Here is a 23756-nt window from a genome sequence, read left to right on the forward strand (position 1 = left end):
CACTGAGCAGGGGGCCTGATGTGGTGCTCGATCCCAGGACCCTGGGATTATGACCTGAACTGAAGGCAGATGCTTAACTGACTGAGCCACCCAGGCGCCCCAAAGGTTACACCTTTACAAAGATGTCAAGTCCTTTTATAAGATAGAGGTATAAGATTCAGAATTCATAGGTAGGAATTATCCTTTGATGGATGGTGAAAGGGGAGAAATATTTAAGGACAGGATTATTTGGGCCCAAGTTTGATGGTGGATATTACAGGCAGATGAATGCACGCTCACCTAATGGTCCAAATTTTCTTCGTTAAATTTTCTATTAGGAGTAAGGGAAGGTGGAGGAAGGACAAGGGCAGTTGAGGGAAGATGAAGGCCTGAGAACCAATGCTTAAAAATGAAAGCTGAGGGGACTAAGCAGGAAATGACATATGAAAGATTACTTGGCAGTTCTGTGAGCCCAGCGAATCAAAACCAGTCTCATACTGCATTATAGTAAAGATGTAGAAATGCAAGTATTTGTACTGACTGGAGACAGGCTTTTGGTAAATAAGTAGCTATGACACAAGGATTAGGAAGAGAAGAGTTGGGATCAAAGTGTTGAGGAAGTAAAAATCTATGGTGCTTGAGAAGTACAAATTAAGGAGGGACTAAGTTACTAGAGTCAAGGTTCCAAGGTCATGTGAAGGTGAAGAACAAATATAGTGCAATAAATGAGTGACAAGCAGGAAGGGGAAAGGGTTTCACAAATAGTACAGTTAAGAGTTGACAAGATTTCTGTGCATCTGATCAATAAAACGGGGATAAGTAATTCTTGCTCTACCCAATACAAAGAGTTCAAATGAGAAATAATTTCTTGGGGTAGGGGGACAAAAAGAGCCTCAAAATATAATGCATAATCTTAAGAGGCTGTGAATTACTCAGCTATTTCATTTATTATTCACTTGATAGTGTAACTTTTACTTGAAAACAAAAAATGTCTTCTTTAGAATATTTCTTTCTTTCTTTTTTTTTTTTTAAAGATTTATTTATTTGACAGAGAGAGAGCAGGAGAGCACAGGCGGGGGCAGCCGCAGGCAGAGGCAGAGGGAGAAGCAGGGTCCCGCTGAGGAGGGAGCCCGATGCGGGGCTCGATCCCAGGACTCTGGGATCATGACTGAGCTGAAGACAGTTGCTTAACCAACTGAACCACCAGGCGCCACTAGAATATTTAAAAAAAAAAAAAAAAAGATTTATTTGCTTGAGAGAGAGAGCACAAGCAGGTGCAGGGGCAGAGGGAGAGGGAGAGGGAGAGGGAGAGGGAGAGGGAGAAGCAGACTCCCCACTGAGCAGTGAGCTTGACGTGGGGCTTGATCCCCAAACTCTGGGATCATGACCTGAGCCAAAGGCAGATGCATAACCAACTGAGCCACCCAGGCACCCCACTTTAGAATATTTCTATTTCTGACAGTATACCAAGTAAATATGGATCTTCCCCTTATTTCAAAGAATTTATTTATTCAATTAGTATTTACTGAGTACTTATGTGCCAGGCATTATGCTGGATACAGTATATATACTGGCAGACAAATAGACACAGTCTCTCTCCTCAATGCCATTTCTGCCCAAACAGTAGTCAGACTATAAACAAGTGAACAAACAAAAATTTATAATTATAAATGACAAAAGACAGTGTTACAAGAGAACAAGGCAGAGTGGAGGATTTATTTAAACTGGGTGATGAGGGAAGGTTCCTAAGCTAAGTTCTAAAGGATAAAAAAAGAACCATGTGAAAGATGATGAAACATAGTGTCATAACCACTCAGGGCCTAAGGACAGTGTTTGGACAGAAAAAGAAGGCCTATGTCCGAACATGAAGAACTCCAACATCTGAAGTTCAGGCCAAAAAGAAGGAACCAACAAAGGAACCTATACAGAAGCAGCAAGGGAGGTAAGAAGGAGGAATACAGGAAAGTATGAAATCTTCAAAAGCAAGAGAAAAAAAAATGTTTTAAAGAGAAAAGAATGGTCAATTGTATTCAATGCTGCCAAGAAACAGAATATGGAATAAAAGTTTTAAAAGATCTACTGGATTTAGCAAATAGAGGTGTTTTGTGGCCTTAAATAAACTGGTTCGGCGAAAAGTGCTAATAAAGCCAGCCTAAATGGGTTGAATAGTGCATAAAGAAAAGGGCAAGGAGAAGAGACTAGGAAAAGAAAAAAGGAAGAGAAGAAAGAGGAAGACTTCACTATATTATAATTCTGGATAAAATAAAACACACAGGGCCGCTGATCTTGGGCTGCTGGGATCAAGCCCTGAGTCAGGCTCCCTGCTCAGCGGGGAGTCGGCTTATCCCTCATCCTCTGCCTCTCCCCCTCGCTCGTGTTCTCTCTCAAATAAATAAAATCCTTATAAAACACACACACACGCTTTAATATATAGTTGAGCTCAACAAGACAGGGCAATCCCTAGACGCTTGAAGATGAGGTTTCAGGACCTTGATGATAGAAAGCTAGTAAGCTCTCCCTGTGAAAAGTTCAGAGATATGAAGAGTTATCTCCACAGAGTGACTACTGACTGATCGGTAGAGCACGCAACTCTGGATCTCGGGGTTGTGAGTTCGAGCCCCATGTTGGGTGTAGAGATTACTTAAAAAATAAATAAAAATTAAAAAAAAAAAAGTTGTCTCCATCCTTGAAACAGGAACTAGAAAAACTGAACTATATCATTACCTTCTGTCCATGAAGACATCAAGAAACTCACCATGTATCAGGGTATAAACGGAAAGGGTCATGTATAAGAAGAGGCTGGAACTTCAGACCAGTCATTGGTGGACGTAAAGGATTTACACTTTCTACTCACAGCAGGAACCCTTAGTTTAGGTATTAACATTTTAAAACCAGTCCAACAGCAGTTAAAGACCCTAGATTTTAGCAAAGGCACATATAAACCTATCTCATAAGAACTCCCCCCCAAAATCCAGGATATAAGAAACTTCCACAGAATGAAAAGATGACAATCAAAATTGCAAGCCACACAAGGACACAAATACTGTGAAAAAGTCAGGAGAAGCAACAAACTATAAAAACATATAATCGGGGTGCATGGGTGGCTCAGTTGTTGAGTGTCTGCCTTCGGCTCAGGTCATGATCCCGGGGTCCTGGGATTGAGCCCCGCGTCAGGCTCCCTGCTCTGCGGGAGGCCTGCTTCTCCCTCTCCCACTCGCCCTGTTTGTGTTCCCTCTCTCACTGCGTCTCTCTCTGTCAAATAAATAAATAAATAAAATCTTTTAAAAAAAAAAAAAGTCAGACATGTAGGGCACCTGGGTGGCTCAGTCAGTTACAAGTCTTAAGTGTCCAACTCTTAGGTTTCAGCTCAGGTCATGATCTTATGGGTTGTGGGATGGAGCCCCACGTCCTCTGCATTCAGTGGAGAGTCTGTTTCAAGATTCTCCACCTCTGCCCCTCCCCCCACTCTCTCTCTCTGACAAATAAATCTTTTTTTTTTTTTTTAAAGATTTTATTTATTTGTCAGAGAGAGAGAGAGAGCACAAGCAGAGTCGGAGAAGCAGGCCCCCACTGAGCAAGGAGCCCAACTTGGGACTCAATCCCAGGGCCCTGGGATCATGACCTGAGCTGGAGGTAGATGCCTAACTGAATGCGCCACCCAGGTGTCCCTCAAATAAATAAATCTTAAAAAAAAAAAAATGTTAGACATGTAATAAAATATATTTACAAATGTTAATTATGGAATATAGGTGGTTGGTATATGGGTATTAACTATACAGTTCTTTCCATTTTTCTGTATGCTCAATTTTCATAATAAAACATCAAAGAAAAGATCACTAAAATGAAAAATAAGTAAATGTAAGTTAGATACAGCTAGAAGAGAGAATCCTCTATACTATCTTCTATAAGCTTTATGTTTTTTCCTTTTACACAGGTTATTTATGGTATGATTATTGTATTGTATAGTATTGTATGTATGGTCAAATATATAAGGGTCTGTCTTAATTCCTAGGTGTTTCATAAATTTTTTTTGCTATTACAAATGGTGACATTTTTGTAATGTTCATTTTTCTCTTTGTTGATATACAGACATATAAATTTAAATTTTTGATTCTGAAACTAGCATCCAGCTATCCTTTACTAATTTATATAATTTACCTGTAAATTCTTTCAGATATCTATGTACGTAATCACACCTGCAAACAAAAACAGTTTTGTCTCTTCCTTTCATTTCTTAGATCTTTATTTGTTTCTGCCTGTCTACCTTACTGTGTTTCTTAGGACCTCCAGCACAATACTTAACAGAAACAATGAGAGCAGGCATCCTTGTTATCTCCCCATCCCAAAAGGAGAATTTTCAACTTTTAAATATTAAATACGATATCTCGTATATGGCTTCTGTAGACATTCTATCTGGTTAAGGAAGAAGATTCTTTATCAATATGGACAGGACTTTTCATAATGCATGAATGCAGAACTTTATATAATGCTTTTTTGGCATTTATTGAGATAGTCATATAGCTTTCTTCCTTTAATCCCTTAATGTGGTTGACTATATAGATTTGTAACATTAAACTAATCTTGTATTCTTTGCATAATTTGGTCATGATACATCCTGAATTGGTTCTGGTATTTGCTAGCGTTTTAAGATTTGCATCTGTTGGGCACCTGGGTGGCTCAGTTGGTTAAGCGACTGCCTTCGGCTCAGGTCATGATCCTGGAGTCCCGGGATCAAGTCCTGCATCGGGCTCCCTGCTCGGCAGGGAGTCTGCTTCTCCCTCTGACCTTCCCCCCTCTCATGTGCTCTCTCTCTCTCACTCTCTCAAATAAATGAATAAATAAAATCTTAAAAAAAAAAAAAAAAGATTTGCATCTGTTTTATAAATCAGAGTGTCATGTAAGTATCCTTCTTGTCAGGATTTAGCATCAAGGTGGTACCAGTCTCTCATAAAATGAGCTGGGAGTTTTTCTTTTCAATTCTCTGGAAGATTAGAAATTGTTGGTTAAGACTGAAGTTATTTCTTTTATGAATTTTGATAGAACTCACCAGTGAAGTTATTTGGGCTTTATGGAAAGATTTATTATATGGATTCAATTTATATAATAGGTACAGAATTACTGAAGTTTTTGATTTTTTTTTTAGTATACTTTACCAAGTTCTATTTCTTAGGAATTTATCCATTTATTTATTTATTTTTATTTTTTTAATGATTTTATTTATTTGGGACAGAGAGAATGAGATACAGAGAGCATGAGAGGGAGGAGGGTCAGAGGGAGAAGCAGACTCCCTGCCGAGCAGGGAGCCCGATGCGGGACTCGATCCCGGGACTCCAGGATCATGACCTGAGCCGAAGGCAGTCGCTTAACCAACTGAGCCACCCAGGCGCCCTCCATTTAAATCTAATTTTTGCATTCACTGGCATGAAGTTAATAAAATTTTCATCTTTTAGTGCTGCCTACTACATCTGCAATGGTGTCTTCTCATTACTGATACTCGCTTTCTAAGTTCTTTTCTTTCTTAATATCACCACAAGTACCTAAAAGAGCTAACTTTTGGCTTTGCTTTTTGTTTCATTTGTTAACCTTTATTATCTTTTATTATTTCTTTTCTTTTACATTCTTTGAGTTTACACTTTGCTATTCTTTTCCTAACTTCCTGAGAGAAATGTTTACTTCATTTTCTGCTTTCTCGAACATAGCATTTACGTATATTTGCTATCACATATGATATTGCTTTAGGTTATCCTACAAGTTTTGATAATGTATTATTTGTATCTTTTAGTCCAAAATATTTTCCAATTATCATTGTGCTTTTTTCTCTCACTGACTGGAAACTAAAACAATTTTCTCATAACCTAACAGGGCTTTTTCTTTTATTTAAAAAACTGACTGCTAGGGATGCCTGGGTGGCTCGTCTGCCTTCGGCTCAGGTCACGATCCCAGGGTTCTGGGATGGAACCCCATATCGGGCTCCCCGCTCAGTGGGAAGCATGATTCTCCATCTCCCACTCCGCCTGCTGTGTTCCCTCTCTTGCTGTTTCTGTCAAATAAATAAATAAAATCTTTTTTTAAAAAAAGGTGAAAAACTGATTGCTTTGTGGCTTAACCTGATTTCAGTTCTTCGAAATTTGTTGATACATTGTTCATGACACGGGTTATGGTAGAAAATTTTGTTTAAATAAATAAATGTTCCATATATTTTCAAAATTTCTGATTTTCAAAGTGATTGGATTCATAGTTCTATATAACCAGTAGATGAAATCTGTTAGTATGTTATCCAAATCTTCCAAATGTCTTTGAATTTTTCTTCTACTTTTTAAATCAATTATTGAAAGAGATATATTAAAACCTCCCACTATTGTGGCAGATGTAACATTTCTTATAGTTCTGTTATTTTTATATTAGCTATTTTTTATGGTAAAACAGATTTTTAAAAATAAATCCCTTTTCCCTCTTCCCACTTTAAGGTTCATGACCAAAATCAGTTTCTATATGATAATCTTAACTAAGCCTATTTCTTACCTTCAAATTTACCTATGCTATAGTAGAGACTGGGCATAGTACATCTTGAAAGGCAACTTCCCTGGTCAGTCTATTTGAAAGCTGAAAGCTAACTTATAACATGGTCTAAACTGCAGTTTTCTGCAGTTTAAACTAATCCCTTAAAAAGGAAAACACTGATGTTCTCACTCTTTTTTTTTTTTTTTTTTAAGAGAGACAGAGCAAGGGGGAAAGGGAGAGGAAGAGAGAGAATCTTAAGCAGGTTCCATGACTAATGCGGACACCGACACAGGGCTCAATCTCATGACCCTGAGATCATGATGTGAGCTGAAATCAAGAGTTGGTCGCTTAACTGACTGAGCCACCAAGGTGCCCCTCAATTTGTTATTCTTAAAATACCCTAGCGATCGAAAAACAAAAGTTTTGTCAATAGGTTCAAGTTCCCAAAGGACTCTTAAATAACAATTTTTACTGCTACTACTCCCTACTATGTACCAGGCACTGTGTTTTCAGAGACTAATGCAATCATTCCAACAGACTTCTGAAGTGAGTCTTAGCGTTATAGTTTTTATAATAGCAATATAGGAAAGTAACAGAAACCTGAGGCCTACTACTAATTACTAATCATCACCAAAGATCAAACAAATGCTATCATCAACAGAGATCCTTTTCACCAAAATGAGTATCTCTTTCAGTGTGAGCACGCAACATGCAAAAATGGCTTCATTCAAGTACCTTATACTTCTGTCTCAATTCTTCTGTGTCTTCTTTTTCTACTTCTAGGACACGGCGCCGTTCGGTAGCATCTTCAGCATAATCAAGCTTAATAAAAATAGATATAATTAGTCTTAATTCCTAAAGTACCCCAGTTAGCCATTAAAAAGTCATTTGCACAACTACAGTATTGCATGAAAATAAAAACTTCATATTATACTCAGCTACCTCTTATTTTATTGTTCCCCTACAGAGAAAATGTGTACAAAATAACTAATTAATCCTTCCATGCTGGTGGTTCCCAACAGGCACATTTTCTGATGATAACAGACTTTACTTCTATGTTCAGTGCCAAAGAATTAGGAGTAAATGGAGAAAATATTTTAGGCAATGAAAAGAAGGTATCACAGATAACAGCTGCACACAGGGGCAAAGCTTCTACCACGGCAAGTATTTTCAGAGTTGAACAAACCTGCCTAATGAAATGTGCACCAGGATCTGGGTTTTAAGTCTGATCCTGCCTTGTGGCATAACCCTGGGCAAAACATTCAACTTCCTTATGCCCCTGTTAAAACAGGGGCATTATCTATCACCTACCTGCCTCAAAGCCAGCACTAAATGAGAATGTAAAATATATTTTTAAATTTCCAAAGAAAAATACTAAAACTACATTCTATCTAATAAGTGTATTCTTGTACTGGCATCTGAATTTGGAATTAATACCAATTTTAAATACACCATTTTAAAAAAATTAGCTAACAAGATCAATTTACCTCCATTTCCATGCGACCCATGCCCATGACATCATACTTGACGACAATCGGAATGGGATCTGTTCTCCCTGTAACAGGAACACATAATCCAGGTAAGAGGCAAAGCTAAGCCAACAGTTCACTTTATACATTGGGTTTGGGTGGTTAGAGATCTTGCCTTGGAGTGCAGAGACCAGAAAGCTACAGTGAACCAAACACAAGCCATTCTCACAGCTTACAACCAAACCTACCTCTCCCAGTTTAAGCCCAACTAACCACCTTGGTTGACATTCCAGTTGGGGAAAATTCCAGATTACTATGACAAAATTAAATAAGTAATGCAAAGCACTTCTAAGCAATGGCACCAGGAGATTTAAAATCAAAAACTTTAGAAATTGCTTTTTAAAATGATGCCCAAATAACTTTCCATCAAGAATCATTTCACTCTTACAGTCCACTGACATCCTCCCACACACACTTTTAAAACTAGTAATAAATATCTCAACTGACATGCTTAAACTTAAAAAAAAAAAAAAAGCACGGTTTCAAACATGATACAGGAAAACTCTGTAATTGCAATTCAGCATGTTTAATATTTTTTTGTTTTCAACAATTAATTGGGGCTGCAACAAAATTTAAATAAAAAGCAACAGTTAGTTGCCCTTAGGCACAAAAAATTGTTTTACTTTTAAACTGGTGCTCTGAGGTCTCATTTTCCAGAGTGGATTTAACACTGGCTGTGACAATCGGTAAGCTGTGAAAAGGACTAGTTGCGAAGAAAATTGACTTTAAACTAATCAATCTATGCTGGAGATTTTTAAAAATGTATATTTAATCCACTCATAACCAGCCAAACAAAGCAAAATGGGGCAGACAAGCACTTTACTACCACAGCTGTTTTACATCACAACTTGCGCTGTTTATTGTGATGTAAGCCCACTGAAAAAGAGGACTGACTTACCTTATCCGCTGTACACCTTTAGTGAAAAAACACAATGTTTACTTCCCTCATCATTTCACTCAGGCTGGTGTAAACACTTGTTTTTTTGTTTGTTTTTTTGTGTTTTTGTTGTTGTTGTTATACACACATATGTATTATACCTTTGGGCTAAAAGTTGAGTTTTGTCAGGCTAAATATGAGGCATTACCAAAACCAATCAGAAAAAAATAAATGCCATATTCATGACTAGGCTTGGTCCTGGAGAAAAAACAAGAAACTGTTTTCAGAGTGACTGGCAACCACTTATATGTTGCTCCATATATATATATTTAATTTTTGTCTTTAAAACATAATGAAAAACAAATTCAGAAGTTTACTAATCACCAGTATCCCATTATGGTTTTCAAACAATAAATAAGGAGATAATTAGGAATAATTATTACAGTGAAAGTTTAAGTTAATAAAGATACTTTTATGCCAGGGAAAAAAAAGGACAAAAGTTCTAAAATACAGCCTTCTTTTAGAAACTATCAGACTGCCAGTTAAACAAAATGAAAATGCATACTACCTTATGCCCAATGGTATAATAAATAAGCAGTGACTGCAATCTTTAGCAAAAGGACCAAATTAAAGACAGGTTATAAAAATGACTTCCTAGGTGCAATATCACTTTCATAACGTCTCAATCAGGGATTTACTGGTAAAATACACAAATGCTCCAATGAAAGAATTGAAAAGAAATGTCAAAGGAATTTACTTTTTTTGGTTTTGGTTTCTTTTTTGGTCTGTCAGAATTTGTTTTGCAAGAATCAAGAAAGTTTTGGTACAAATTCATTACCTCTGTAAACCCCTGTTTATAAACTCTGCATTAGTACTTTTGCCTTCTAAGGCAGTCAAAGTTTGTTTTAATTTACTTATAAATTGCAGTAGCAAGTGCTAGTGCCCATTACATTGTGGGAAAATCAAGTTTTTGACAGTATTAGAATTTAATATTTTAACTGATTTTTTTTGGCAGTTCTAACACAAACAGATACATCCCTTCTTAACAGTACCCTTTAATGAACAAGGATCAGACAAGTTGCATAAGGAAAGGAAAGGAAAATGAAAAAGACCAAGCAGAAGGATGAAGGCTACAACAGAGAAAGTAAGCCTAACATATTGGTGCACTGATGACAAAAGGAGTAATTCAGTCTGAAAATAAAAAATTACCACTGCTAAGTTTACCATCACCACAACAAGTCCAGGATCATAATGCTGTAAAAAAGAAACACCATTTGTTAGGCAGAAACCATTAGGGTAGGAAACAGGCCTTCTAGCAGGCAGATGGGAAGGGGTAAAGTAACAATTGGTTTGTCCCTCCCCCAATTTCAGCTGAAGAAGAGGAAGGACACTTTGTGCTACAGCAGTTGTTTTCACATTGGTTGGCCCAGGGTGTGAGCTTTTTGCACTGCTACTTGAGAACATGTACAACCTCCTCTTTAATAATTCGGCTGGGGCTGGGGGGGGGGGGTGTTAAAGCGAGAGAACTAGCTCTAGCTTCCAATTTCTAATTTAACTATTCATTCTGGTAAATCAGTATTCAGGGCCCAAGTTGGGACTTCTCCTTAAAGAAATAACATCAAAGATAGATCAACTGGACAGTGATCAAGTCATTTCCTTCACTAAAAGAACTCTAAGAGGATTTGTGGGTTGGGAAGGGAGTCATCAAGAACTTGTTAAAAATATATATATAAGTAAAAGGTCTGGAAAATAACCTTTTACACTAAGTGATTAGAAAACTTATGTATATTTGAGTTCTGTTATGAATGAATAAAACCCCTGAAGTAGCTTTCCTTAGAAATTTGTTTCCTTTTAATGAAGTCTTCACAGGCTTGCCAGCCAACATCTTTCTTTCTGCATACAACAAAGCCAAGCTTTGAAGGAGACTAAGAACTCCAGAGAAAGTGGCATCAAAACGGCTGTCACATTTATAATTAGTCCACTCAGAAGTAACTCATCACAGAAAATAAACATTCTGGCTTTAAAAATAATTTGAAGGTATTACAATAACATTGTTTGGTGACAGAGGGGAACTACTCTCATTGTGGTGAGCACGGAGTACTGTACAGAACTGCTGAATGATGTACACCTGAAACTATTAACACCGTATGTTAATCATATTTCAATTAAAAAAACTATAGGGGTGCCATGCTGGCTTAGTTGGTGGAGCATACGACTCTTGATCTCGGGGTCATGAACTGAAGCCCCACCTTGGGCACAGAGCTTACTTATAAAATATATATATGACAACAACAACAAAAAAAACCCAAACAAAAAACAATGTGAAGATGACAGTATTGTCTGGGCCAAGCAGTAATTTCTTTCCATTATTAAAGAGGCTCCAGACAAAGGAAAACTACTGGGAAAAGACATAGAATATATAATACAGGAAGAGACTGCTTAAAAAAACAAAACAAAAACAAAAACAAACAAAACAAAACAAAAACCTCTCAATTTATTCATTTGTGATTAATGATAAATTCCATCATAAAGAACACCACTGTGGAACACTTGAATAATAACTTATAGTGGTGACGTTTCAAAAGGTAGATAGGAACCAAATGTTTGCTAATATGATATTCTCTAGAAAACTCAACTTTATTTATTTTTTTTAAGATTTTATTTATTTGCGAGAGAGAGAATGAGAGACAGAGAGCATGAGAGGGAGGAGGGTCAGAGGGAGAAGCAGACTCCCTGCTGAGCAGGGAGCCTGATGTGGGACTCAATCCCGGGACTCCAGGATCATGACCTGACCCGAAGGCAGTTGCTTAACCAACTGAGCCACCCAGGCGCCCAATTTTTTTTTAAAAGCTTTTATTTATTTATTGACAGAGAGAGACACAGCGAGAGAGGGAACGCAAGCAGGGGGAGTGGGAGAGGGAGAAGCAGGCTTCCTGCTGAGCAGGGAACCCAATGTGGGGCTCGATCCCAGGACCCCGGGATCATGACCTGAGCCGAAGGCAGACACTTAACGACTGAGCCACCCAGGCGCCCCCAAAACTCAACTTCTTTTTAAAAAATAAATTGAACTAGGGGTGCCTGGGTGGCTCAGTCAGTAGAGCATGTGACTACTGATCTCAGGGCTGTAAGTTCGAGCCCCATATTGGGTACAGAGGTTACAATAAAATCTTTAAGAAATAAAAAATTAAAAAAAAATTAAATAAAGGGGCACCTTGGTGGCTCAGTAGGCTTAGCACCCGCCTCTTGATCTCACGGTCATGAGTTCAAGTTGGGCTCCACGCTGGGTGTGGAGTCTACTTAAAAAAATTAAAAATTAAAAAATTTGGGGGGCACCTGGGTGGCTCAGTCGGTTAAGTGTCTGCCTTCGGCTCAGGTCATGGTCCCAGGGTCCTGGGATCGAGTCCCGCATTGGGCTCCCTGCTCAGCAAGGGGCCTACTTCTCCCTCTCCCACTCCCCCTGCTTGTGTTTCCCTCTCTCGCTGTCTCTCTCTCTGTCAAATAAATAAATAACATCTTTAAAAAAAAAAATAAAAAATTTTTAAAGGGACGCCTGGTTGGCTCAGTTGGTTGGGCGTCTGCCTTCGGCTCAGGTCATGATCCCAGGGTCCTGGGATCGAGCCCTGCATCAGGCTCCCTGCCCAGTGAGGAGTCTGCTTCTCTGCCCCTCTCCCTGCTTGTACTCTCTCTATCTCAAATAAATAAATATTAAAATTTTTTTAAATTAAATTAAAATTTAAAAAATTAAAAATACATAAAATTCAATTAAAAATAAAATTAAAAAAAAGATTGAACTAAATCCAGGTTCCCTACTTCTTTGTTTCCTTTAAAGGAATAAAGTATTTTTGTTTTTAAAGATTTTTTTTATTTATCTGAGAGAGAGAATGGGAGACAGAGAGCACGAGAGGGAGGAGGGTCAGAGGGAGAAGCAGACTCCCCGCTGAGCAGGGAGCCCCATGCGGGACTCGATCCCAGGACTCTAGGATCATGACCTGAGCCGAAGGCAGTTGCCTAACCAACTGGGCCACTCAGGCGCCTCAGGAATAAAGTATTTCTTAAAATTCATTGAATTAAGAACATTTTGTTGTTTATTTCACTCCAAAGGATGCTTCCACCAGAACACTAAACATTTTCCTTCAAAGAAATTGTCCTCCTCAGCCAAAGATCAATAAATATTAGGACTGTGATCTGGCCAACTGGAGAAGGGGAGGAAAAAAAAAAAAAAGAAAACATACCAGGATCTAGAATATACCAATACCAGTGTATTCATGTGATGGAAAAAAAAAAAGAATATTCATATTTTTGAAATCAAAACCTTAAATATATATACAAATACTGAATCATTATGTAGTATACCTGAAACTAATATTTTGTATGACAATTATACCTCAGCAAAAAAAAAGTATATATTAATTTAAATATTTATTTAATTTATTTATTTGAGAGAGAGCAAGCGAGCATGAGCAGGAAGGGGGCTGCAGCAGCAGGTAGAAGGAGAGGGAGAAGCAGGCTCCCCACTGCGCAGGGACCCTGACACTAGGCTCGATCCCAGGACCTCCGGATCCTGACCTGACCTGAAGCTGAAGGCAGACGTTTAACGGACTGAGCCACCCAGGTGCCCCCCAGCCAAAATTTTTTTAAAGAGAAGTAAAAAACTGTATATGTTTCATTAACCAACCCGAATTGTACTTTGTATATTTTAAAAGGTAGTTTTACTTCTATAATGACAAAAGTACTAAAATGTGCATATACAAATATGCATCTCTCGCTAAAATGTGAAACTATTACGACTTATCATTACTGAAGGGAAAAATAGGCCAAATATAAAAATTCACTCACTACAGCCACCTTGTTTCTGAGAAAATCCCTCATGAGTCAGTTTTGATTTGAAAATAATTAAAGATATACTAATCTATAAAACTGGCCCAAAGAATTGGATTGAAGAGAAATACTTTTTTTTTTTTTTTTTTTTTTAAGATTTTATTTATTTGGGGACGCCTGGGTGGCTCAGTCAGTTAAGCGTCTGCCTTCGGCTCAGATCATGATCCCAGAGTCCTGGGATCGAGTCCCGCATCGGGCTCCCTGCTCCGCGGGGAGCCTGCTTCTCCCTCTGCCTCTGTCTCTCTCTCTGTCTCTCATGAATAAATAAATAAAATCTTTAAAAAAAAAAAAAGATTTTATTTATTTGACAGAGACAAAGTGAGAGAGGGAACACAAGCAGGGGGAATAGGAGAGGGAGAAGCAGGGCTTCCCGCTGAGCAGAGAGCCCGATGTGGGGCTCGATCCCAGGACCCTGGGATCATGACCTGAGCCGAAGGCAGACACTTAATGACTGAGCCACCCAGGTGCCCCAGAGAAATACTTTTTTGAGAAACGCTACTTTTAGAGACAAACGCCAGGAATAGAACAATTGGGAAGAAAATATTAAAGAACTACCATAATTTGGTAAACAGCCACACTTCAAAATCATGATTTCCCTATAGAAACAAATTAGAAATCAAGAAGCTTTCAAAGTGATTAAAACACTGGTTGGACAGTCAATAGATATAAGAACACCTCAATTTCTTTCTGCTGCCTTTCCCCTTAGTAAGACTGATTCAACAACAAATATTCATTACAAATATTTATTGAACTGCTACCACACTGTCGGGAGGCATTGGGCATATGGCAGTGATCAACACAAAGTTCTAAACCCCCACTAATTACCAATAATTAGACAAAATAATCTTACCAACTTAAATTTCTGGCATGGGATGGGGGGAACAGAACGTTTATAGGGCCAACGCATAGACCTGAAAACACTTAAAAATATCTGATGTTCTCTTAAGATGTCTAAAATATTGTTTTAAAAGACTGATCCTAATGAAGCAGAAATATAAAAGCCATCAAAGTCACAATATCTACTTCCAAAAGGCCACTAAACTGATTAAGACCGAGAGCCTGTCCTGACATCTTTAAATCTATTTATTTCTTACTTTCAGAAACTCAAAGAGATGTATGAAATATGCTCTGATTTGCAAAATTATTCAAAACAGGACTCTTAGTAAGCTGTGTTAATGCATTTAAATATAATTTCATTTATTAAAACAATGATTACACACAACTCACAGAAACACTGAGTAAAAAATGGTACATCTATTTCCATGCCAAAGCATCACTTTTGCAAATTTCTCCTGAAAATAACAGTCTTCAGTACTGTAAAAACAGTGATTACTTTCAGCATCTTTAAGTATTTTTTCTTAGTACCTATAATATGATAAATGCTACCTTCCTGAAACACTAACTGGAAACATCAAGCACATTAATTATTCCTTACAAGTTTCTAAGTTTTTTTTTTAGTATTTTATTCATTTATTTTAGAGAGAAAAAGAGAGAGAGAGAGAGAACAAGCAGGAGGAGAGAGAGAAGCAGGCTCCCCACTGAGCAGGGAGCTGGACACGGGGCTTGATTCCAGGACCCCAAGCTCATGACCTGAGCAGAAGGCAGACGCTTAACTGACTGAGCCACCCAGACACCCCCAGAGTTCCCAAGGTTAAAAAAAAAAAAAAGACTTCCTACTCAATAGAATTCAAATTCTCCAGTACAGAACTAACCATATTCTTGTCATAGCCAGTTTAGTGATCTATACAACAGCCAGATTAATTTGATTTTCAAATACAGATGTTTTTTAAGGGCACAGAAATTTAACTGTGACCTAAAGGAATCTCCATCCTTCCATCTTACCAGGGTATCAAATCTGGCTTTCCATGGGGGCACCTGGGTGGCTCAGTTGGTTAAGCGACTGCCTTCGGCTCAGGTCATGATCCTGGAGTCCCGGGATCGAGTCCCGCATCGGGCTCCCTGCTCGGCAGGGGGTCTGTTTCTCCCTCTGACCCTCCCCCCTCTCATGTGCTCTCTCTCATTCTCTCTCTCTCTCAAATAAATAAATTTTAAAAAATCTTAAAAAAAAAAAAAAAAAAGAAAATCTGGCTTTCCATGATAAAACAGTTCAGTTTTAATCACATAGCCTAATATTACTAAACAAGGACAGAGAAGAGGCAAAAAGGCATTACCAATGAACATGTTATGGAATCAGAATGTTAAACCTGAAAAGAATCTCTCTTCAAGGATGACATGAGATACTCAAGCCCTTAGAAGAGATTAATAAAGGGAGTTCGTGAGGTGATTTCAATTAAAAAAAAAAAAATCACCTAAAGAAAAATCATACTTTTACTCCAAATAAGATTTTTTTTAGCTTAAATTATATCAACTCACTGAAGGCAGTTTCATACTAACCATAATGCAAAGATCAATTTATTTTTTAAATGGGAAAATCAGCTTAATAAATACAATTTCAGGGGGACCCCTAGGTACCTCAGTCAGTTAAGCATCAGACTGACTCTTCATTTCGGCTCAGGTTGTGATCGCAGGGTCGTGAGATCAAGCCCCGCATCAGGCTCCACGTTAGGCATGAGCCTGCTTGGGATCCTCTCTCTCTCCATCTGCCCCCCCCCCCCCCGCCCATGCAGGTACACATTCTTGCTCTCTGAAAACAAAACAAAACAAAACCATACATACATACAATTTCAGGTTAAAATAACCCCAAAAGACATGGGGCTCAGGGTGAAAGGGAAAAATACTAGGTCCCTATTTAAAAAAAATGTTGGGTAACACTTCTATGCCCTGAGTTTTACTTATGTTTGTATCCCGAGTAACTGACACAGTATCTGGGATAGGGTGGTGTTCAATTAAAAAGCATTTGTTGGGTGCCTGGGTGGCTCAGTTGGTTAAGCGACTGCCTTCGGCTCAGGTCATGATCCTGGAGTCCCTGGATCGAGTCCCGCATCGGGCTCCCTGCTCAGCGGGGAGTCTGCTTCTCCCTCTGACCCTCCCCCCTCTCATGCTCTCTCTATCTCATTCTCTCTCTCTCAAATAAATAAATAAAATCTTTAGAAAAAAATAAAATAAAATAAAAAATAAAAAGCATTTGTTGACTCAAAAGAATGAACATGTACATAGTGGGTCTAGAACTTGTTCAGGTCCATATATTTAGTCATCATAGTGCTTTCTGCTTCATGCCATGAAATTCTGGTAATTTAACTGTCTTGTAATCAAGTAATTATTTCATCAAAAAGAACATAAGGCTGTATTATCCAGGCCATATCTCAAAAAATATGTAAGGTATCATAAAGAAATATTTGAATTTTGCATTACTGTTCATTAGAGACTTGTTCAATTTGTTTTATCTACTGTCATTTGTTAGCCATCAAAAAAGCAGGCATCACATGTTTAATGAGTTAGATAGACTTAAGGCTCACTTCAATATTTTTTAAGCTTATTTATTTACTTAAGTAATCTCTACATCCAACATGGGGCTCAAATTCACAACCTGAGATCAAGAGTCACATGGTATTCTGACTATGCCAGTCAGGCACCCTGGCTCACTTCAATTCTCAGAAAGTTTAGAGTGGAAAATATCTGAGTAGAGAATATTTGGGAGAGTTATGTAGATAGTAGCCAATCCTACAGCATTGTAATAACCCAACAATCCAACACCTTCTTAGAGCTGTATTCTCTTACTATTGGTTAATAAGCTTTCCATTACTACACTGAGAATTTTTTACTATTCCAGGATCCCTCAATAACCCAAAAAAGACTTTCCAGCTTCATTTAAACTGCTCCACCTTTACTTTCCACATTAACCCTCTCCCCAGTTGATCTTTAGTTTGTTTTTTTTTTTAAAGATTTTATTTATTTACTTGACAAAGAGAGACACAGCGAGAGAGGGAACACAAGCAGGGGGAGAGGGAGAGGGAGAAGCAGGCCCCCCACCGAGCAGGGAGCCCGACGCAGGGCTTGATCCCAGGACCCTGGGACCACAACCCGAGCCGAAGGCAGACGCCCAACGACTGAGCCACCCAGGCACCCCTATTTTTTTTTCCTATACTTTTCTAGGTAATCCCTAAAAAGCCTGGGCTACAAAATCTCAGGTCTCCAATAAGAAATAATTTCTAACCACTTGTGTCACCTTTGACAGCCAGAGCCTGAGTCTCAGTAGCCTCCCCTGCAAAATGGATATTATCCTCACTTTCAGGTTTGGTATGCAGATCAAGATACAACCAATAGAAGATGCTTTGGAAACCATAAATCACCATGTAGAATGTTGAACTCTACACCAATTATCTCCTTAAGGCTTCAGAAAATTTTTTAAAATAAAAAAAATTTGAAAAGAGAAAGAAAATTTTTCCTTTCATTTCCAAATTTGGCATTTTTTTTAAAAGATTTTATTTATTTATTTGAGAGAGAGAGAGAGAAAGCACATGAGAGGGGGAGGGTCAGAGGGAGAAGCAGACTCCCTGCCGAGCAGGGAGCCCGATGCCGGACTCGATCCAGGGACTCCAGGATCATGACCTGAGCCGAAGGCAGTCGCTTAACCCACTGAGCCACCCAGGTGCCCCAAATTTGGCATTTTTTAAAATAAAATGAATGATACTCTAAAATAGAAGCTGTGACAAATTATAATGTTTTACATACAATTTGGTGATAATGAAACAACTCATTTACAGATGGGAGAAAGTTATTATCCAGGATCAAAACCAAAGAATCATCCAAAAATGTTTCCCATATACCATTCCATTAACAAAATGAGACTGAGTATGAAAAGCAATGTTACATAAATATTAAATCCAAGCCAAAAGAATGAACCTAAAGAAGCGTAATTTTAGGGGCACCTGGGTGGCTCAGTCGGTTAAGTGGCTGCCTTTGGCCCAGGTCATGATTCCAGGGTCCTGGGATGGAGCCCCACGTCAGGCTCCCTGCTCAGTGGGGAGTCTGCTTCTCCCTCTCCCTCTCCCCCTTTCCCCTGCTCGTGCTCTCTTAAATAAATAAAATCTTTTAAAAAAATAATAATTTCAACAAAACCTTCTCCAAATTAAATATATAGTTCAAATCATCTAAGAAAATATATTTAGCCTAAACAAAATTGAATAACCATTGTCAAGATATTCACTATTTTACTATTATTGTCACCTGGAAGACAATAGCAGCTATATGTGTACTGAATAGCAAGATACTAATCCACAGTGTGTCAAATTTGTAATAGATGAAGTCCACATGGAATATAAGAATAAATTCAGAATATCAAGTAGATTGAAATTACTAAAAAATCCCCAATTTCCTTCAGAGTCTCTGCTAAGAGTTCAGAGATCCTAGGCCATCCTTAGAATTTTTTTTTTTTACAGTTCTAAAAATCTATGATTCCATACAGCTTTGAAAGCAATTTTGTCTCTTCTTAGTTCCTATTTCTCAAATGTTGGTTCACTAGTGAATATATTTTCAAATATTTCTACTTGATTGGACTATTCTACTTACAAGAAATCATTATCACTACATACTCTATATTGCTTTTTATCTTACATTTTTAAAAGATTTTATTTATTTATTTGACAGAGAGACAGCGAGTGAGCACAAGCAGGGGGAGCAGCAGGCAGAGGGAGAGGGAGAAGCAGGCTCCCCACTGAGCAGGGAGCCCGAAGCGGGGCTCAATCCCAGGACCCTGGGATCATGACCTGAGCTGAAGGCAGCCGCTTAACGGACTGAGCCACCCAGACACCCCTATATTGCTCATTTTAAAAGTCTCTTGGAGGGGCGCCTGCGTGGCGCAGTCCCTTAAGCGTCAGACTCTTCGTTTCAGCTAGGTCGTGATATCAGGGTCCTGAGATCAAGCTCCCAGATGGGCTCCATGCTCAGCACCAAGTCAGCTTGAGACTCTCTCTCCTCTACCCCCCACCCCCCGGCATTCTCTCTAAAATAAATAAATCTTAAAAAAAAAAAAAAAAAGTTTCTTGGACACTCACTTTCTTGCCTAAGTAAGAAATCCAGTTTCTACATGAACCAGTTTCCTTTATAACAACGCAATTTTTAAAAAAAATTATGCAAATTAACCTAGGCCAAGAAGTCCATAATACGGTAGGAAACAATGTAAATCAGGCTAAGGATAATACTATTAAGAAAAACAGCATTACATTAATTCAGACCCAAAATCACTAATACATTTTAAATGAGTAAAAGAACCAACTGTCTACCCTACTTGCTGTAGTGAAAGTATTTTCTCAGAAGCCTATTTCATTCACATGGCTCAGAGCAAATTCTTTGGGGGAGCTTGTTTAAAATGTAATCTGGGGGGCGCCTGGGTGGCTCAGTTGGTTGAGCGACTGCCTTCGGCTCAGGTCATGATCCTGGAGTCCCGGGATCGAGTCCCGCATCGGGCTCCCTGCTCGGCGGGGAGCCTGCTTCTCCCTCTGACCCTCCTCCCTCTCATGCTCTCTGTCTCTCATTCTCTCGCTCTCAAATAAATAAATAAAAAATCTTAAAAAAAAAAAAAAACATAAAATGTAATCTGGGGCACCTGGGTGGCTCAGTTGGTTAAGTGTCCGATTCTTGATCTTGGCTAAGATCTCGATTTCACAGTTTTGAGTTCAAGCCCTGTGTTGGGCTCCACGATGGGCATGAGGCCTACTTAAAAAAAATAAATAAAAAATAAAAAGCAAAAATAAAAATGTAATTTCCTGAACCCCACTCCAGACCTGCTGAATTGTGCTGGTTGGGAATCTACATTTTTAACAAGCACCCAAGGTGATTCGGTGGCTCATTTAAGTTTGAAACCATTAAGTCTAACGGAAAAAGTACTGGAGTAGAGGTCAGAAGACTTGTGCATTTATAAACACAGCTCATAGCCTTAACAGTCTGACCATGGATAAATACTTAAGTTTCTCAATCTATTAAGTGGCATTATCTCCCACTTTACATATTGAGGAGGAAAATGAGATTGAATACAGGTATAAAACTTATATACCATCATGTTCAATCCCTAAACCTCCAAATCTTTTTAAAATATAGGTACACTGAGGGTATAGCAAGGAAACACTGCTTACTAGTTACAGAGCTCAAACTCAAACCCAGGTCAAATTTCAAAGGAGATCATAAAGTGGTAACCTAAAGTGGGTCAAATCTAAGTCTTCCATATGTTTTGTTTATCCCAAATTATTTTAAATTTTTTAAAAAGATTTTATTTATTTATTTGACAGAGACATAGCGAGAGAGGGAATACAAGCAGGAGGAGTGGGAGAGGGAGAAGCAGGCCTCTCACTGAGCAGAGAACTTGATGTGGGGCTTGATCCCAGGATCCTGCGATCATGACCTGAGCCAATGGCAGACGCTTAACGACTGAGCCACCCAGGCACCCCTCAAATTATTTTAAACTTTGAGCCAGTATTTGTCAAGTAGGAAACTGACCAAAAAAGATCTAGATTTCTGGTTCCTTTTAAAAAATTCAGAAGCTCTGGGGTACCTGGGTGGCTCAGTCAGTTGAGCTTCTGACTCCTCTGATTTTGGCTCAGGTCGTGATCTCTGCGATCGAGCCTCATGTGGGGCTCTGCGCTCAGTGGGGAGTCTGCTTGAGATTCTCTCTCTCCCTCTCCCCTGCCCCCCACCCACGTGTGTGCACTCTCTCTCAATCGCTCTAACAAATAAACCTTTTAAAAAAAAAGGCACTTGGGTGGCTCAGCAGGTTAAGCATCTGCCTTCGCCTCACTTAGGATCAAGCCCCACATCAGGGAGCCTGCTTCTCCCTCTTCCCTTGTAGTGCTCTCACTCTCTCTCTCAAATAAATAAAATCTTAAAAAAAAAAGCTTAAAAGTACCAGCAGAGAGAAATATAAAGTATAAGAAATTGAAAAAAAGGGATGGGGCGCCTGGGTGGCTCAGTCGTTAAGCGGCTGCCTTCGGCTCAGGTCGACTGAGATCGAGCCCAGCGTCGGGCTCCCTGCTCACTGGGGAGCCTGCTTCTCCCTCTGCCTGCTGCTTCCCCTACTTGTGCTCTAATAAATAAAATCTTAAAAATGAAGGAAGGAAGGAAGGAAGGAAGGAAGGAAGGAAGGAAGGAAGGAAGGAAGGAAGGAAGGAAAGGAAGGAAGGAAAGGAAGGAAAGGAAGGAAGGAAAGGAAGGAAAGGAAGGAAAGGAAGGAAGGAAAGGAAGGAAAGGAAGGAAAGGAAGGAAAGGAAGGAAAGGAAGGAAAGGAAGGAAAGGAAGGAAAGGAAGGAAAGGAAGGAAAGGAAGGAAAGGAAGGAAAGGAAGGAAAGGAAGGAAGGAAGGAAGGAAGGAAGGAAGGAAAAGGGAAGAAATTAGAATATAAGACAGAAGTTACAGTATTCCCCCACGCCCCGGAGACCTATTACCAACCATCCCTAAAAATATGGCCAAAGTTCTTACCACTCGATCTAGCCTTAAGTTTCTAGTAACTTTATACAAAGTTATGTTAATCATGAATAATATATGTAACTACTTTAAGAGCCTTAAGAAAAAAAATCACATTCACAGGTATCTCTAATTTTTTTGGCCAGAATAACTGCTGTGTATTTCAATTCTGTAATACTTGCATTTCTCACCACCATCATATCTTTCCAGAACAGAGAAGTGAGCCACCACAGATTTTAGGTACACTACAGCATATTGATTAAAAGCATAGTTTTGGCACCACTATTCTACCACTTATTTGCTATAAGGTCTTGGGCAAAGCACTGCTCATAATGTCAATTTCCTTATCTAAAAAACAGGAATGGTTATCTACCTGAAAGAGGATTTAAATTAGATAATCCATATGCAAGCACTCACTGAACACTTAATAAATGCTAGTGGCTACTACAAAGGACTAACACTAAACCCAGTGAACAAGAGCTTGCCAGTCAGACATATGCATGAACTAACTATAAACTGTGCTTCTTGGCTGATTTGTTTTATCATCCTTCATATCTGTATCTTCTTTTCCATTTCCATTGCCATCACTCTATTCTAAGTCCTCATCAACCATACCCAGACAACTTTCTAAACAGTCTTTCATTCATCTTCAGACATACTTTGATCATACTAGTATTTAACTTCTACCAAAGATGTCCTGCTTGGTGTATTGGAAAGAACAATAGATCATAAATCAGAGAATTTGGAGCTGGGTTTCAGCACTATCACAAAGACGTTCTGAAACCCTAAATCTAAATTTCTCCATCTGTAAAATTAATTTTAGATAAAATTATCTTTAATATCTTTTTCCTATAAAAGTCTCTCCTCCAATCAAAAACTGCCTTTGGCTTACAAAATAAAGTTCTAAATTGGAACAGTATTAAAACCTTCTGCATTCAGTGTGGGTAGGTAAAAGCATAGTTTTGAAATGCAAAAAAACCAAGGTTTGAATTCTGATACTGTCATTTACTGGTTGCTTATTCTTGGGCAGCTTACTAAGCTTCTCTAAGCCTCAGTTTCTTCTGCAAAATAAAAACAGCAATTATCTCACAGACTTAGAAGAATTAAATATTTGTTAACTGCTAAGCACATAGTAAACACTCAGTAAGTATCTGGTTTGTGCCTATTCAAACCAGTTCCCCATCACTGCCTTCTACTTATGGTTTCCAAACTGCTCTTGGAAACCTAAAACTCTGCTTCAACCAAAACAACTGTGTCATCCACTGACCCCCACCCCACCTTTCATATATTAAGGTTCAACATCAAAAAAATATTTGGAGAGCTTCTTCTAAAAATAATATGAAAGGTGTGTGGGGGGATGGGGTAAGTGTGATGGGCATTAAGGAGGGCACGTGATGTAATGAGCACTGGGTGTTATATGCAACTGATGAATAACTGAACTCTACCTCTGAAACTAATGATACACTACACGTTAACTGAATTTAAATAAAATAAATTTAAAAAAATGAAAAATAAATAAAAACCATATGAAAGGTCTATATGGGCATTCCCCACTCCAGCCAGCCATGGAGTAATCACCTTGTATACATCAGTATCTCCTGTCTTTGGTAATATCCATTCCTCCCTCCTCAAGACTTCAC

The 23756-nt window shown here is 38.6% G+C and overlaps 1 protein-coding gene across 2 annotated transcripts in view; it reads right to left on the minus strand.

The window, feature by feature from the left end:
- GPATCH8 (G-patch domain containing 8) overlaps nt 1–23756 on the minus strand; it is a 117898-nt gene that overhangs the window by 44678 nt on the left and 49464 nt on the right. Inside the window, exons 1-3 of one of the 2 annotated variants that reach the window (XM_021681760.2) lie at nt 10096–10132; nt 7968–8035; nt 7216–7302 (exon numbers count right to left, since the gene is read on the minus strand). In XM_021681760.2, the coding sequence (XP_021537435.1) occupies nt 7216–7302; nt 7968–7994 (114 nt within the window). In that variant the 5' untranslated portion in view covers nt 7995–8035; nt 10096–10132. Of the gene's footprint in view, nt 1–7215; nt 7303–7967; nt 8036–10095; nt 10133–23756 lie in introns of those variants that run through there. The other variant, XM_021681759.2, reaches the window with a different exon arrangement.

The sequence above is a fragment of the Neomonachus schauinslandi genome, chromosome 15 (assembly GCF_002201575.2).
Source record: "Neomonachus schauinslandi chromosome 15, ASM220157v2, whole genome shotgun sequence".
Taxonomy (NCBI): domain Eukaryota; kingdom Metazoa; phylum Chordata; class Mammalia; order Carnivora; family Phocidae; genus Neomonachus; species Neomonachus schauinslandi.